At 40.9% G+C, this 12,435-nt stretch overlaps 1 protein-coding gene across 1 annotated transcript in view; it reads left to right on the forward strand.

Moving 5' to 3' along the window:
* The first annotated feature begins 854 nt into the window (after positions 1-854).
* POU2F1 (POU class 2 homeobox 1) overlaps positions 855-12,435 on the forward strand; it is a 100,265-nt gene continuing 88,684 nt past the window's right edge. The window contains exon 1 of the mRNA XM_075197358.1: positions 855-918. Coding sequence (XP_075053459.1) covers positions 873-918 — 46 coding nt within the window. The 5' untranslated portion in view covers positions 855-872. The remainder of the gene's footprint in view (positions 919-12,435) is intronic.

Raw genomic sequence — 12,435 nt, forward strand, 5'->3', positions numbered from 1 at the left:
TGCTGACACTTGTAGTCCCACTCTCAGCTTCCACAACCCTACAGCTTTCTAGCTTCTGTTGCCAGGGCATGCTGACACTTGTAGTCCCACTCTCAGCTGCCACAACCCTACAGCTCTCCAGCCTCTGTTGCCAGGACATGTTGACACTTTTTGTCTCACCCCTAGCTGCCATAACCCTACAGCTCTCCAGCCTCTGTTGCCAGGACATGCTGACACTTGTAGTCCCACTTTCAGCTGCCATAACCCTACAGCTCTCTAGTCTGTTGCCAGGACATGCTGACACTTGTAGTCCCACTCTCAGCTGCCACAACCCTACAACTCTCCAGCCTTTATTGCTAGGACATGCTGACACTTTTTGTCCCACCCCCAGCTGCCATAACCCTACAGCTCTCCAGGCTCTGTTGCCAGGACATGCTGACACTTGTAGTCCCACTCTCAGCTGCCACAACCCTACAGCTCTCTAGCCTCTGATGCCAGGACATGGTGAAACTTCTTATCCCACCCCACCTGTTACAGCCACAGGTTGCCTAGTAATAGCTTTTTTATTTTTTTAAAAAGCCACCTGCTTGGCCCATCGCGCATGCGTGACCAACCGTTCCCGGTGACATCACCGTCCACAGAGAAAAAGCTGGACCAGGCCCCGCCCCTTCTATTTTTTTATTTTTTTTTCTCCTCCTCAAGCACCTGCAGCAACTGACTGACAGCAGAGGAGGTGCAGCCAATGCTCACTGTGTCGGTTTTAAATAAAGCACATTGATTGAAAAAGAAAAAAAAAAGCCGCTCTCAGCAGCAGCAGCAGCAGCCGGGGGAGGGGCCGGCGCGGGGGAGGGGGAGGGGCTAGCGGCCGGGCGATTTTGGTTAAAATATTCAAAATGGCGGACGGAGGAGCAGCGAGTCAAGATGAGAGTTCAGCAGCAGGTAATCATTACCGCGTTTTACATATTCATATTCATACACACCGCGACTTAGCATAATTTATTAGTACTCCGGATTATTATAATTACCGCGGGTGGGGGGAGCAGGGGGGGAGGCGGTAAATACACCGGATTCCGGGGAGATGTGAAGGGAGAAGAGGCAGCAGCGGAGACATGTCCTCACCTAGCCCGCTGCGGGGATCAGCCCGGGCTGCCAGGGGGGCGAGGGCCCCGGGGGCCCCCCTCCCCAGGTGCCCCTGAACAATGACATGATATTATGTAGTCATCTATTACCCCACATCCAGCCGCCCCTGGTATTATTATATGCCCTATTATTATTACTATATGCCCCATCTGCCCCTCAGCCCTTATTATTACTATTATTTTATTATATTCCCCATCTGCCCCTCACCTCTTAATATTACTATTATTATATGCCCCATCTGCCCCATTATTATTACTATATGCCCCATCTGCCCCTCAGCCCTTATTATTACTATTATTTTATTATTATTTTATTATTATATTATCCATCTGTCCCTGGAATTATTATATGCTCCATCTGCCCCATTATTATTATTATATGCCCCATTATTATTACTATATGCCCCATCTGCCCCTCAGCCCTTATTATTACTATTATTTTATTATATTCCCCATCTGCCCCTCACCTCTTAATATTAATATTATTATTATTATTATCCATCTGCCCCTGGAATTATTATATGCTCCATCTGCCCCATTATTATTATTATATGCCCCATCTGCCCCTGGTATTATTATATGCCCCATTATTATTACTATATTCCCCCTCTGCCCCTTATCCCTTCATATTACTATTATTTTATTATATTCCCCATCTGCCCCATTATTATTATGTGACCCAACTGCTCCTTAGCCCTTATTACTATTATTATTAGTCCTTATTATTATGACACATTTGCCCCTCATTCGCTATTATTATTATATGACCCATCTGGCCCTCAGCCCTGATTAGTATTCATATTATTGTTATTATATGACCCATGTGCCCCTATTAGTATGACCTGTCTGGCCATCAGCCAATATTATTATTATTATTATTATTATTATTATTATTATTATTGTTGTTACTATTATATGACCCATGTGCCCCTGATTATTTAGTATTTATCCCCAAACAATTACCCCCCCCCCTTTATGTACCTTCTCATATTTATATTATTATAGTATTGTTGTACTACTGTATTGTTATTGTTTTTATTATTTAGTCCTATCAGTGTATTGTTTAAAACTTGGCTGCCTACCTAGATTGGTGCTGGGTACATTATCCATCGTCCTGTAAAATATGCATCTATGCTGTTCTGACACGCTGCCCTTATATTGTGTATTGATGATCTGATTTTTATGTTTTATGTGTCAATAAATTTGTTTTAATCTTTTTGTCAATTCATGTCCTGGCTTTGCGTAAAAAAAAAAGTTACCTGATTCAGAGAGAGAGAGATATATATATATTTCTCTAAATGCAAAGTGTCCAGGTAGCTGCACATAAAGGTGGAGAGAGGGGAAGCGGTGAGGAGAGGTGTGTAGTGGTGGGAGTACTAGGTCATCCGTATTAATAATATTTTTTTTAAAAAAAAGTTTCTGCATTTTTAACCTTTAATGTTCCACTATAATCTGCTTCTTTATAAAGGGGGTGTTTAGACTTTAAAAAAAAAATTGTGTATTGCATGAGACCTGCGTGGACAATTTGACATCTGCAGTGAAAACTGACATTTTAGTTTAATATCTTAGTTTGCAATGCACAGAAGTTGGTTACACTGGCATTATTACTAGATTAATAAAATTGCTGTGAAACTATCTGATTTAGCAATTTTTCTAAAAGTATATTTTAAATCTTTTGCACAGTGTCCGCTGTATTGAATTTACAATGTCCTAAGTTCCATGGGGAGCGTGAATGAGCAAACAAAATATTTTAAGGAAATGTATAAATTTAGTTGGGCTTTTTTTTTTTTTTTTTTTTCTGTATTATTAATGTTATTAAACAGAGAAAAGCATTGACAGTTATTTGTCATGGAGCGTTACAAATCTCTCTGTATCTCTCTTTATTCTCTCCATGTTTACAGACCTGATTTCCACCCCCTGGTACTTCTTGTTTTACATATTCATTTCCGTGCTCTGCGTTTAACATACTTTTTAAAGGGACCTAGAGTCTGCTGAGCAATCTCGGAGCTGCTGGCTTGATAAAGGTGGCAGAGGATTGCTCATTGAGGGGCTTTGCTTGGACTAAAGCAGTGCTATATTTATTTTAATTGATGAGTCATTTGAAAGTAAATGTATTAAAGTATTTTTTTTTTAAAATCACCTAGAGTAGCCCTAACACCCCCCCCCCCCTCCCTCCTGTGGGGCGTTCCCAGTTACAGCAAGCAGTACATTATAACAAAGCATAGCCACATGGATAACAGTCAGGGGGTAGGGGTGGGACGTGTACCAACCTGTAAAAGCAAAAAAAAGAAAAATCACATTTCAAGGCCTGTGCTTGCTCCCAGCATTTTCCTACCTCCACAAATGGCTGGTGTAATTAATAGGTCCCGTATTGTTGTGTGAAATCACAGGGACAAAGAGCTTTATTTCTGCCAGAAGCGAGGGGTCAGAGGGCACGGTGTGCCATTTTGGTTATGTTATCTTTGCAACCTGAAAAAAGCAATAAAAAAAAAAAAGCACGGTGTGTGTATTTTTGCATTGTGATGTAGAAAACAGCCGCGAGGTTGCTGCTGCTTCATGTTCAGTTACGGGAAAGCATATACATATATATATATATATATATATATATATATATATTATTTTGGTTTGACGTAGCAGTTTGTTCTTATATGGATTTCACTGTGGTAGGGGGACAGAAGGCTTTTGTCTGTCAAGCCCATTGCAGTTTTGGAAGTGGTGTGATTTGATGGGAGTCAGAAGCACCCCTCTGTCAGTGTAATACAGAGATAATTATTTAATCAACAGATTTCTTTACAGGTAGTTTTGTTTGTTTTTTCCCTGGACTGATTTAACCCTCGGCTAACATTTACTTACGTCACATTATGAAATAAGTGTGCACTGTAGTTCGTAGTAAATTTTGAGGGTGTTCTATTTTTTTTACATTTTTTTTAAATGTTGGTTTTCTTACGTCTGACGGCCTGCAGTGTTGCACATACCACTATTTTCTCCTTATACTCGGGGCCGAGGCCTGCTTGCAGACTGACGCAATAGACCCTTTACTCTTCAAACGCTCTTGCCATCCGTTGTAGAGCAAATATATGGATAAAGCTTCTATATGATTCGTGACAATTGGCTACTGTCCATTTCGGTAAAGGGTTATAGATGAGTATATGCACTGGCTTCAATATCTGGACAAAATCGCCACAGAGGAAATGTGTTTGGCTTTTTTTTTTTGTGTCATCTGTGTGGTTAAATAAAATTGCACTTAAACATGGTTACAATGCAAGACCTTCTAGACTGGTTAAGTGTCTATATTTGTATATATGGATATAAAGTTTCATGTCCGAATATAAACTTGACAAATCTCAGATTAATGTCCTATTAATATGCAGATGTGGCCTTGTGGCTTGGAAGTCATTTATTGTAAACCCAGTATGTATTTTTCATGATACCACGAGAATGACTGCCGTTCATATACATGGAGTGGGAATGTGATATGTGCTGTAGGCCGGGAGATGAAGCCTCGGGATAATGACTACTGCATTATGAATCGCTTCGTCGCCAAAATCTGGCTGCCGTGTGCCTGTATTTAACAACAATGTACGTGGTTGTGTCTGTGCCTAACGAGGATGGATGACACTTTGGTCGTTTGGAGTGACCTTGGAACTCTGCTTATGCTTTTATTATGAAAATAATAGGTTAGCTTTTTGCTTTGTTGGTGAAGACTGGCAACCATTAATTAGAATGAGGCCCCTGCTGTGCTGACGAGGTGGATGAATATAAGCCATGATCAGAGGGCAATGCATATGTTCCAGGAGCTTTTGACCAACTTTTAGCACGTATTATGTAGTGTTTACAATCCTGTCTACGCTAATATACAGGCTAGTTCAGAACAAAACGGTAATTGTCCCTACAAGTCCAAAGACGTGTTCCCTAAATACTATTGTGCTCACTATGGCAGATGAATAAAGGAGCTATTAACTGTATGCTCGCCTCTGTAATCTGGATGCAGGTTTGGGATGCAGAGATGAGCTAAGAATGGGAGCAATATCCTAAACAATGATCTTAAACTGTAGACTATAATAATATAATAAAGGCTGCTACTGCAAGCTGCTGACTGGTCTGCAGAGTATTCAGTAGTGTAATAAGTGGCATTTATGTCTGTGTCTTGTGCATTTACCTGTAGTGAGATGTCTGAGGCTTTGATGCACATTTTATATATTAATCCTCTGGTTGGATCAGTCCTGGTGCTATTGTGTCACATATTTCGGAGGGTGGTGTTATATCCAATATTATGCTTTTATTATAGCCACACAGGTGTATTATAGGGGGCATGTCTGTGTGTCACTGATATATACATATGATATTCTCTCTGGATGTTTGTGCAATGTGTGGGGGGTGCAGGACCCCATCTGTAGGGGGGGGGGGTGCTGGGGGACAGGAGGCTCTGGTACCTCAGTGGTTAATACATACACTGACCAGGAGGGGCAATTATTATATAAATATCCTGCTGCAGCGGTCATATAATATGGGGGGCTTATTGTACGAGGTAGGAGCTCCACTGAGGGGGTGCTCCGGGTGCCCGGCACTGAGGGGGTGACTGGGTCCTCCGGGTGCCCGGCACTGAGGGGGTGACTGGGTCCTCCGGGTGACTGGGTGCTCCGGGTGCCCGGCACTGAGGGCGTGACTGGGTGCTCCGGGTGCCCGGGGGTGACTGGGTGCTCCTGGTGCATGCCGCGGCTGATTTGAATAAACATGTGAGTGCAGGAGGAGGAGGAGGACATTATTGTAATGGCGCCGCTCCCCCAGCCTCTCATGTTTAGTAATTGCAGGCAGTGCGGCCTCCCCTCCCCGCCCCTCTCCTCCGCAGCCCGTGTGCTGTGTACATGGGGGAGCAGAGGGTGCTCCTGATATGTCTGTGACCGTCCCAGCAGCCAGGTCCCGGGGCAGCACGCCAGGACTTGTTGTATCCCTGCACACTGACTAACTCTCATACATACCGTCCAGCATGTAGATGGGACATGTACCAGAAGCCTCATGATAATGAATAAAGTGCCTTTCATTGTGCCAGGGTTAAGGCTAAAGCAGATCATTATTGAAGAAGCCACAAACCTACCATAGTCTATCAGTGATTATATATTTTATTTCTGGGTCGACCCACAGCTACATTTCACAAGGTTGAGATGTGATGAAACTGTTTTTACCTGTGAGTCACCTACTGACTCATAGGCCCATTCACACTACTAGAACATATTGCTATAAAGAAAAACTTTGTTCGTAAATAGGAAGGAGCTCTGCATGTTTCTAAATGCAAGTTCATGCCTACTACAAATAATTTATTGCATATTAAATGGTAAAACTAAATGACAACATAATTGTGTGACTTTAAAGTCTGTCCATTGCCTTGTGTGTATTAGTATTTGTTGCTACCCCTTCCTGCACTCGGTTCTGTGCTGACATTTTTTTTCATTTAGAAGACTGTCCATAAGTTATGCAGTGGTAGAATTTATTGGCTTGGAGACCTTTACAACAATTTTCTGGTCTCCAATGGTTCATAAGAACCCAAAATGGAGCTTGTAAAGAGATCAGACATGCATCTTTTAATCCCAGGTTTCTTATCCAATGACTGCTGGGAGCACTGGGGTACACTTCTAGAGTCCAGGAACATTTACTGAGTCACGCTGAGGCTGGACTCCACATTTTATCTCTCCCACAGAACGCTTCATTTGCTGCTTTTTAGTGTTAAGCTTATCGATTTTAAGGAAAATGCAACTTGGAGCCAACAATTTTCTTAGCTACATTCTTATTGCCTGAATACGCTGCAAGGTATTGCTGGTGGCAATGCTAATATTTACACACATCACTGTGTGTTCCTGGTTACCCGTCCTAATGAGATGTTATTAGTAGATCAAACATGCAGAGTGACAGTCTGGGTACGTGTATCATCCGAAATCACAGCTTCTATAAACAGCGGCTACTTGTCTAAGGGAGTGTATGTACAAGAGGATTACAAAAAAAAATGGGTTTTGGGGGACACTAGTGCAAAGTAATCTAAGGGTGAATTTAAAACTGGCTACATTTGATTATGGAACTGCAATAAGGAAATGTTTTGGGTGCATGGAGCTTCATAATTTATTGTTGTTGATTGGTGCTAAATAAATTATATTACTCAGTGATGTACAGAGAATACGTAATCATTCACATCAGTCCCTGCCCCACTTGAGCTTACAATCTAAACGATGCTGCTCTCTGGATACAATTGTATGTAGCACAGAGAGCACAGCAAAGCCTAACCCTAATTCCTTGGCAACACATTAAATAAGTCTTCCTGATTATATAAATGCATGGCTACGATGTGCAGAAGGATGCCACAAAGACAAATATTTAGTAGAAGCGAAGTCATTCAAAGGTGGATAACTCCTCTATGAGTGCACACTGATTGGAAGAGCAAATTTATTAATATGGGGTATGGTGCTTGTGATCGGGCAATTTACCAGTACTAGCTAGGAGTGCAGCATATATTACTGATTTTATATGGATAATAACAATTGCATCAGTGCTTTTATTACAGTCATGACCATTTTGGAGGGGTGAAGGAGACATACCTCAAGAATCCTATTTGATGGTCAGTGGAGAGACAATATACATAATGTTGTCCTTGGTAACATCTGTAAAGGTTTCTTTATTTGGTGCAGAAATACAAAAATGTAATACTCATCTAGCTTCCTTTAACACCAGTGCAGTCCAACACTTAATGGATGGAGGGGCCTGATGCCAGCAAACAGCCAGCGTCCTTAGTCACTGTGACAGCACTGTATCCCTGCTAGCAGGGAAGGTAGAGCCAACGCAGAAGAAGTCTCCAGTTTCATCCAGTGAAATTATGGGGGTTTCCGTCCAATTAAATCATTGTGACTTTCAGTAAAGAACTTTCAGTGATAGTTTGGTTTCCTAAGTGGCTCACAGCAGCAGTATTTTGCCAGTTGCACAACCCTGGATGGTAGTTAGTGACCGTGGCATTGGGCATGATGCTGAGTTTGGATGTACACCTGTTTGTGTAGTGTAAGTTACAAATCATTGGCGCTGCCATGCCCACAAGAAGTGTACACGTCTACACGCATGCATAGTTGCCCACATCTGACACTTGCATCTCCTTATGACTGGAGAGGTGAGACCGGGGAGTGCAGGGGCGGTCTAACGTAGACAGAGAACAGTAAATACGGCTCTTGCAGACCAGCACGGAGACATGTATATGTCTGCCAGGAGCTGCTAGTGGGCAGGTGCAAATGACGATGATGACGGTCACCAGCACTAACAAGCAGCTTCTGATTGGCTGAGAGAGCTTTCACCTCTGAAGCTTATCAGTGCTTTCTGCATCAATCGTGGATATATTATAGGACTTTGTGGGCGTATTTAAAAATATATATGTTTTGTTTTTTCTTGGTACTTTTATTTGTACGTAAGAAGGAATATTATATCTGCTGTAATATAACAAGCCTAATAGCAAATGTGTATTTTGCTATCAAAACAAATGTTAACCAACTTTTCTTGTGCTTATGACCAGATTCTGTGTGTGTGAATGTGGGTGTAAGTATTCCTGGGGCATATGCTACAGGTATAGAGGTGGATGTCTATGATGCGGGCAGCTTTTTTGGAGTGTAAATTATGCCCAACTCGACATCAGACCAGCTATGCTTTGCCCATTCTTTAAAAATTATTCCAGTCATTCATGAGAGGAGTATAAACTAGTTTAATCTACTGCACTGTGGATCTTGGTCATAAGTATTTTATCCGATCATTTTGTGTTCATATTCTTTTATTTTGCTTCATAAATTGTTTTACAAGGCTGAGGGTAGGTCTGCATGGTGCTGGTATTTCTTGCCTGCAGTTGGATGGCATGTGGCATTACTTATAAATAATTTGGACACTTGCTCACAATAACCCTTTTGTTGCCTGATGTGTTGGCTCCGGAGCCTTCACAGTCATTTTTAGTGTCCTTGGTTGAATCAATACAATTTTCTGTAACTGCTAAATTTTTTATTTACTTTTAGTTTCTAAAGTTAGATCCGTCAAAATCCTGCCTCCTATAAGTGACCCTAATGAAACACAGTCCGGAAGTCTGAGTAACTCCGTCTGTGGTCACAAGTTGATGCTTTTCCAGTGGCTGGATGAAGCGGTGGTTGAGTTGGCTGACCTGTTACGTTACAAAACCTGACTTCTCCTCTAAGACAAACTATGTGCAACGGTGTGATTTATAAAGTAACTCTCTTTGTGGTATTTGTAACAAGTTCATTGTATATCTCATGACTAAACAAAACTGTCTGTTCACATTGTTCCAAATGTATCGCCGTTATTTATATCTACAGGTATGGAATCTGGAACACCAATAACTGAAAATCAAGGTGAAAACAAAACAATGCGATTGCAGTCGGAAGTCATCTAAAGTTTTGGCGTAGACTGATGAGAAAATGATTCACAATGGTAGATTACAAGGGAACATAATCGAAATGCAGTGTGTTTTAGTGTCTGTTAACCTGCGTTATTACATCTGACAAACGACTAGTGTTAGCTGCCTCATCAATACTTAATGTTTAGCTTCCACCTTATACTGACAATACAGATATTATTGTCTGCAACAAAACTTACACCTAAGGTCATTACTGTTGTGTAAGCTCTTTGTTATGCTCTTATCTCTTGACTGTATGTTGTGATTGTGTAGAAAGTGGTGTTCTATAAATACTTTATATATAAACTACATACATTGCAGAGGTGGACAAAACAATGTACGATTCATGAACCGGTCAGATCTAGGCACCAGAATGATTTTCTTTAAGGATACAGGAGAGATAAAGACCCTCAGGGTATTTAATATTTACCTCCAACAAAATTCCTGTATTTTTGTTTTTAAATATTTTTTTTATTTTTTTTAAAAGTACATCTGTTTTTATTACAAATATAGAGTATGTAAAGGACAAGCAGGGCGGTGGTCATATTCTGTTTGTTTACAGATGATTACATTGTGAAGAGTTATACCTTTCTGCTTTGATGTGTAAGTTTAAAGGAGCCCTAAGCCTGAGGCTCGGTACACACTACAGTGATTTCAGCCCATTATCGGGCAAATCAAATAATTAAGGGGTGTTCAGCCCGATATCACATTAGTGTGTAGGCTGCAACAATGAATGATTATCCTTCCAAAGCACACTGTATAGTTTAATTTGATATTTTAACCAAACTTAAAATCTCGTTCAATGATGGAACAATGTCGTTCCAATTATGCAGTGTGTACACACTCAGGACCGGTAGATCTCTATAGAGTGTGCAGGGTCGTGATCGTTTCAGGCCATGGTTATAACCGATGAAGAGCACGGATCTGAAGGCAAATCATGTACAATGTGTTTAGAGTGTACACATGAATCGACATACTGATTTGGCACTATTTTTTTTTTTCCTTAGTCATTGATACAATTGTTAACGATATCGCATTGAGAGAAATTTTGTATAGTGTGTACCCAGCCCCTTAGATATATAAGTTGTGTTATACTAATAGCATTCACAAATATGTTATATTTTTTTTTATTTTTTTTTTCCAGGCCTCGAGTGTAGATAGTTGACATTCTAATTACATTTGCCATGCAGCTGAGTGTAACCTATTGTTCTGTTATCAGCGGTTTTCTGCTAAAAGTAGCTGACCTCCTGTCCTTCAATGTGAATTACTAATAGGACATCTGCTGTGCACTGAATACCCCCCATGATCATATGCTGCTTGAAGCTTCTTTTTTAAAACAAGTTCAATAATTCCTAACTTATATCATATATTTGTGCCCGACCGTGACTATTTATACTACATGGCACCTTCCAGCAACGCAGGAAAGTGTGAGCAACTTTGAACGATAGTGGGGTGATTGGGAGGGGGTGACGGTATAGGCACTGCGCACTTTTATGATGCAGTAATGCAACCTGCCGGTTCACTAGGAACTAATAATCTTTCTAAGGAGCTGGCACATTGATAACATAAAAGTTTGTGAAAGACTCCAAAAATTTTTTTTCACACTTTCATATTGACCATCAATCTGCCCCAAATGACTCCAAGCTTTACCAGTGGTGCAGCTCGTTCACTGGATAAATGTGAGCACAATAGTCGTATTTTATGGCTTGTTAACACCTACTTGCTGTAAGTGGGCTGTTCAGACGCTAACAAAGGCCTTCCCACTTGTAGCACTGCGTTTAGAGTTTTTAGAATGCTGCACGACCCATTACTAATACATGATAGTGAAATCTATTTACAAAAAAAATGGTGCGTTGGCTGTCATGCATTTTACCATTCTCCCAACGCACATATGTGAACGAGCCCTTAAACCTCCGGAGCGCTATGCTGTGTGGCCTCTCAACGGTTGTTTGTTTTTTGCCTGGCTTTACACACCCTGGAAGTTAGGAAAGGGTGGGTTTGTCTTTATTCTGTGAAGCCCACCCTGACAGTGCAGAGTAACAGTGTTTGTGCAGAGCAATAATTGCCGCTAGACTTTTTACTTGGCAGCCTCCCTTTTTCTTTCTCTTTTCAGTATCGGAGCATAGAAAGGTTTTGCCTCCCTCCAACCAGCGGCTTTTGTTGTATTCATCTCCTCTGGGCTGTCTTGGTTTGAAGTCCTTTTCTCCTGGTTACCCTTTCTTGAAAGACACGGGGTCATCGCTATAATTGGGGAGTGTCTTGTGTTTTTCTTTCTACTTGTTCAGAAGTTGCCTTCACAAGATAGAAGTCAGTGATCACATTTGTAGTTTTATCCGGCTTGTTTTCCCCTGCACACATGCTGTAACCCTGCAAAATAGACTTTTATTTGTTAGTTTGGTTATTGCTCTTATGTAGATCTAGTGTAGTGCTTATTAAATATTTAATATCCTGAACAAAAGAACAGTATCCTAATTGAAAATGTTTAAGTGGAGGAGAACATAACAGATCCATTGTCTAGTATTAAAAGATAACAATTTGCAGTTGATGCATGCAGGCTACAGACACAGAGCTCTAAGTAAATACCCTGAATAAAATGAAGTATTGGAGAATGATCAAAGGACGATTCATAAAGCGACTCTTTAAAGTATGAGGCATGTGCCATGGTGATTTTATCCCCCTGCTCGGACTAATTGTGATGTCAGTGGTTTCAATCTAGGGTTTGTTAGCCTAGTGATTGGGACCCCAGAAAGCAGGCTGTTTGTGCCATTTAGGATGGGTAGGAATTTGCCACTCAGAAAACAGATTATGAATTCTATTTTAATATTTTTTTTTTACTAGTACACCTTTCCATTTGTTTATACTTATTAATAATGTGTATCCATTGTATACACATAA

Source organism: Mixophyes fleayi, chromosome 2 (genome assembly GCF_038048845.1).
Source record: "Mixophyes fleayi isolate aMixFle1 chromosome 2, aMixFle1.hap1, whole genome shotgun sequence".
In the NCBI taxonomy this organism is placed as follows: Eukaryota; Metazoa; Chordata; class Amphibia; order Anura; family Limnodynastidae; genus Mixophyes; species Mixophyes fleayi.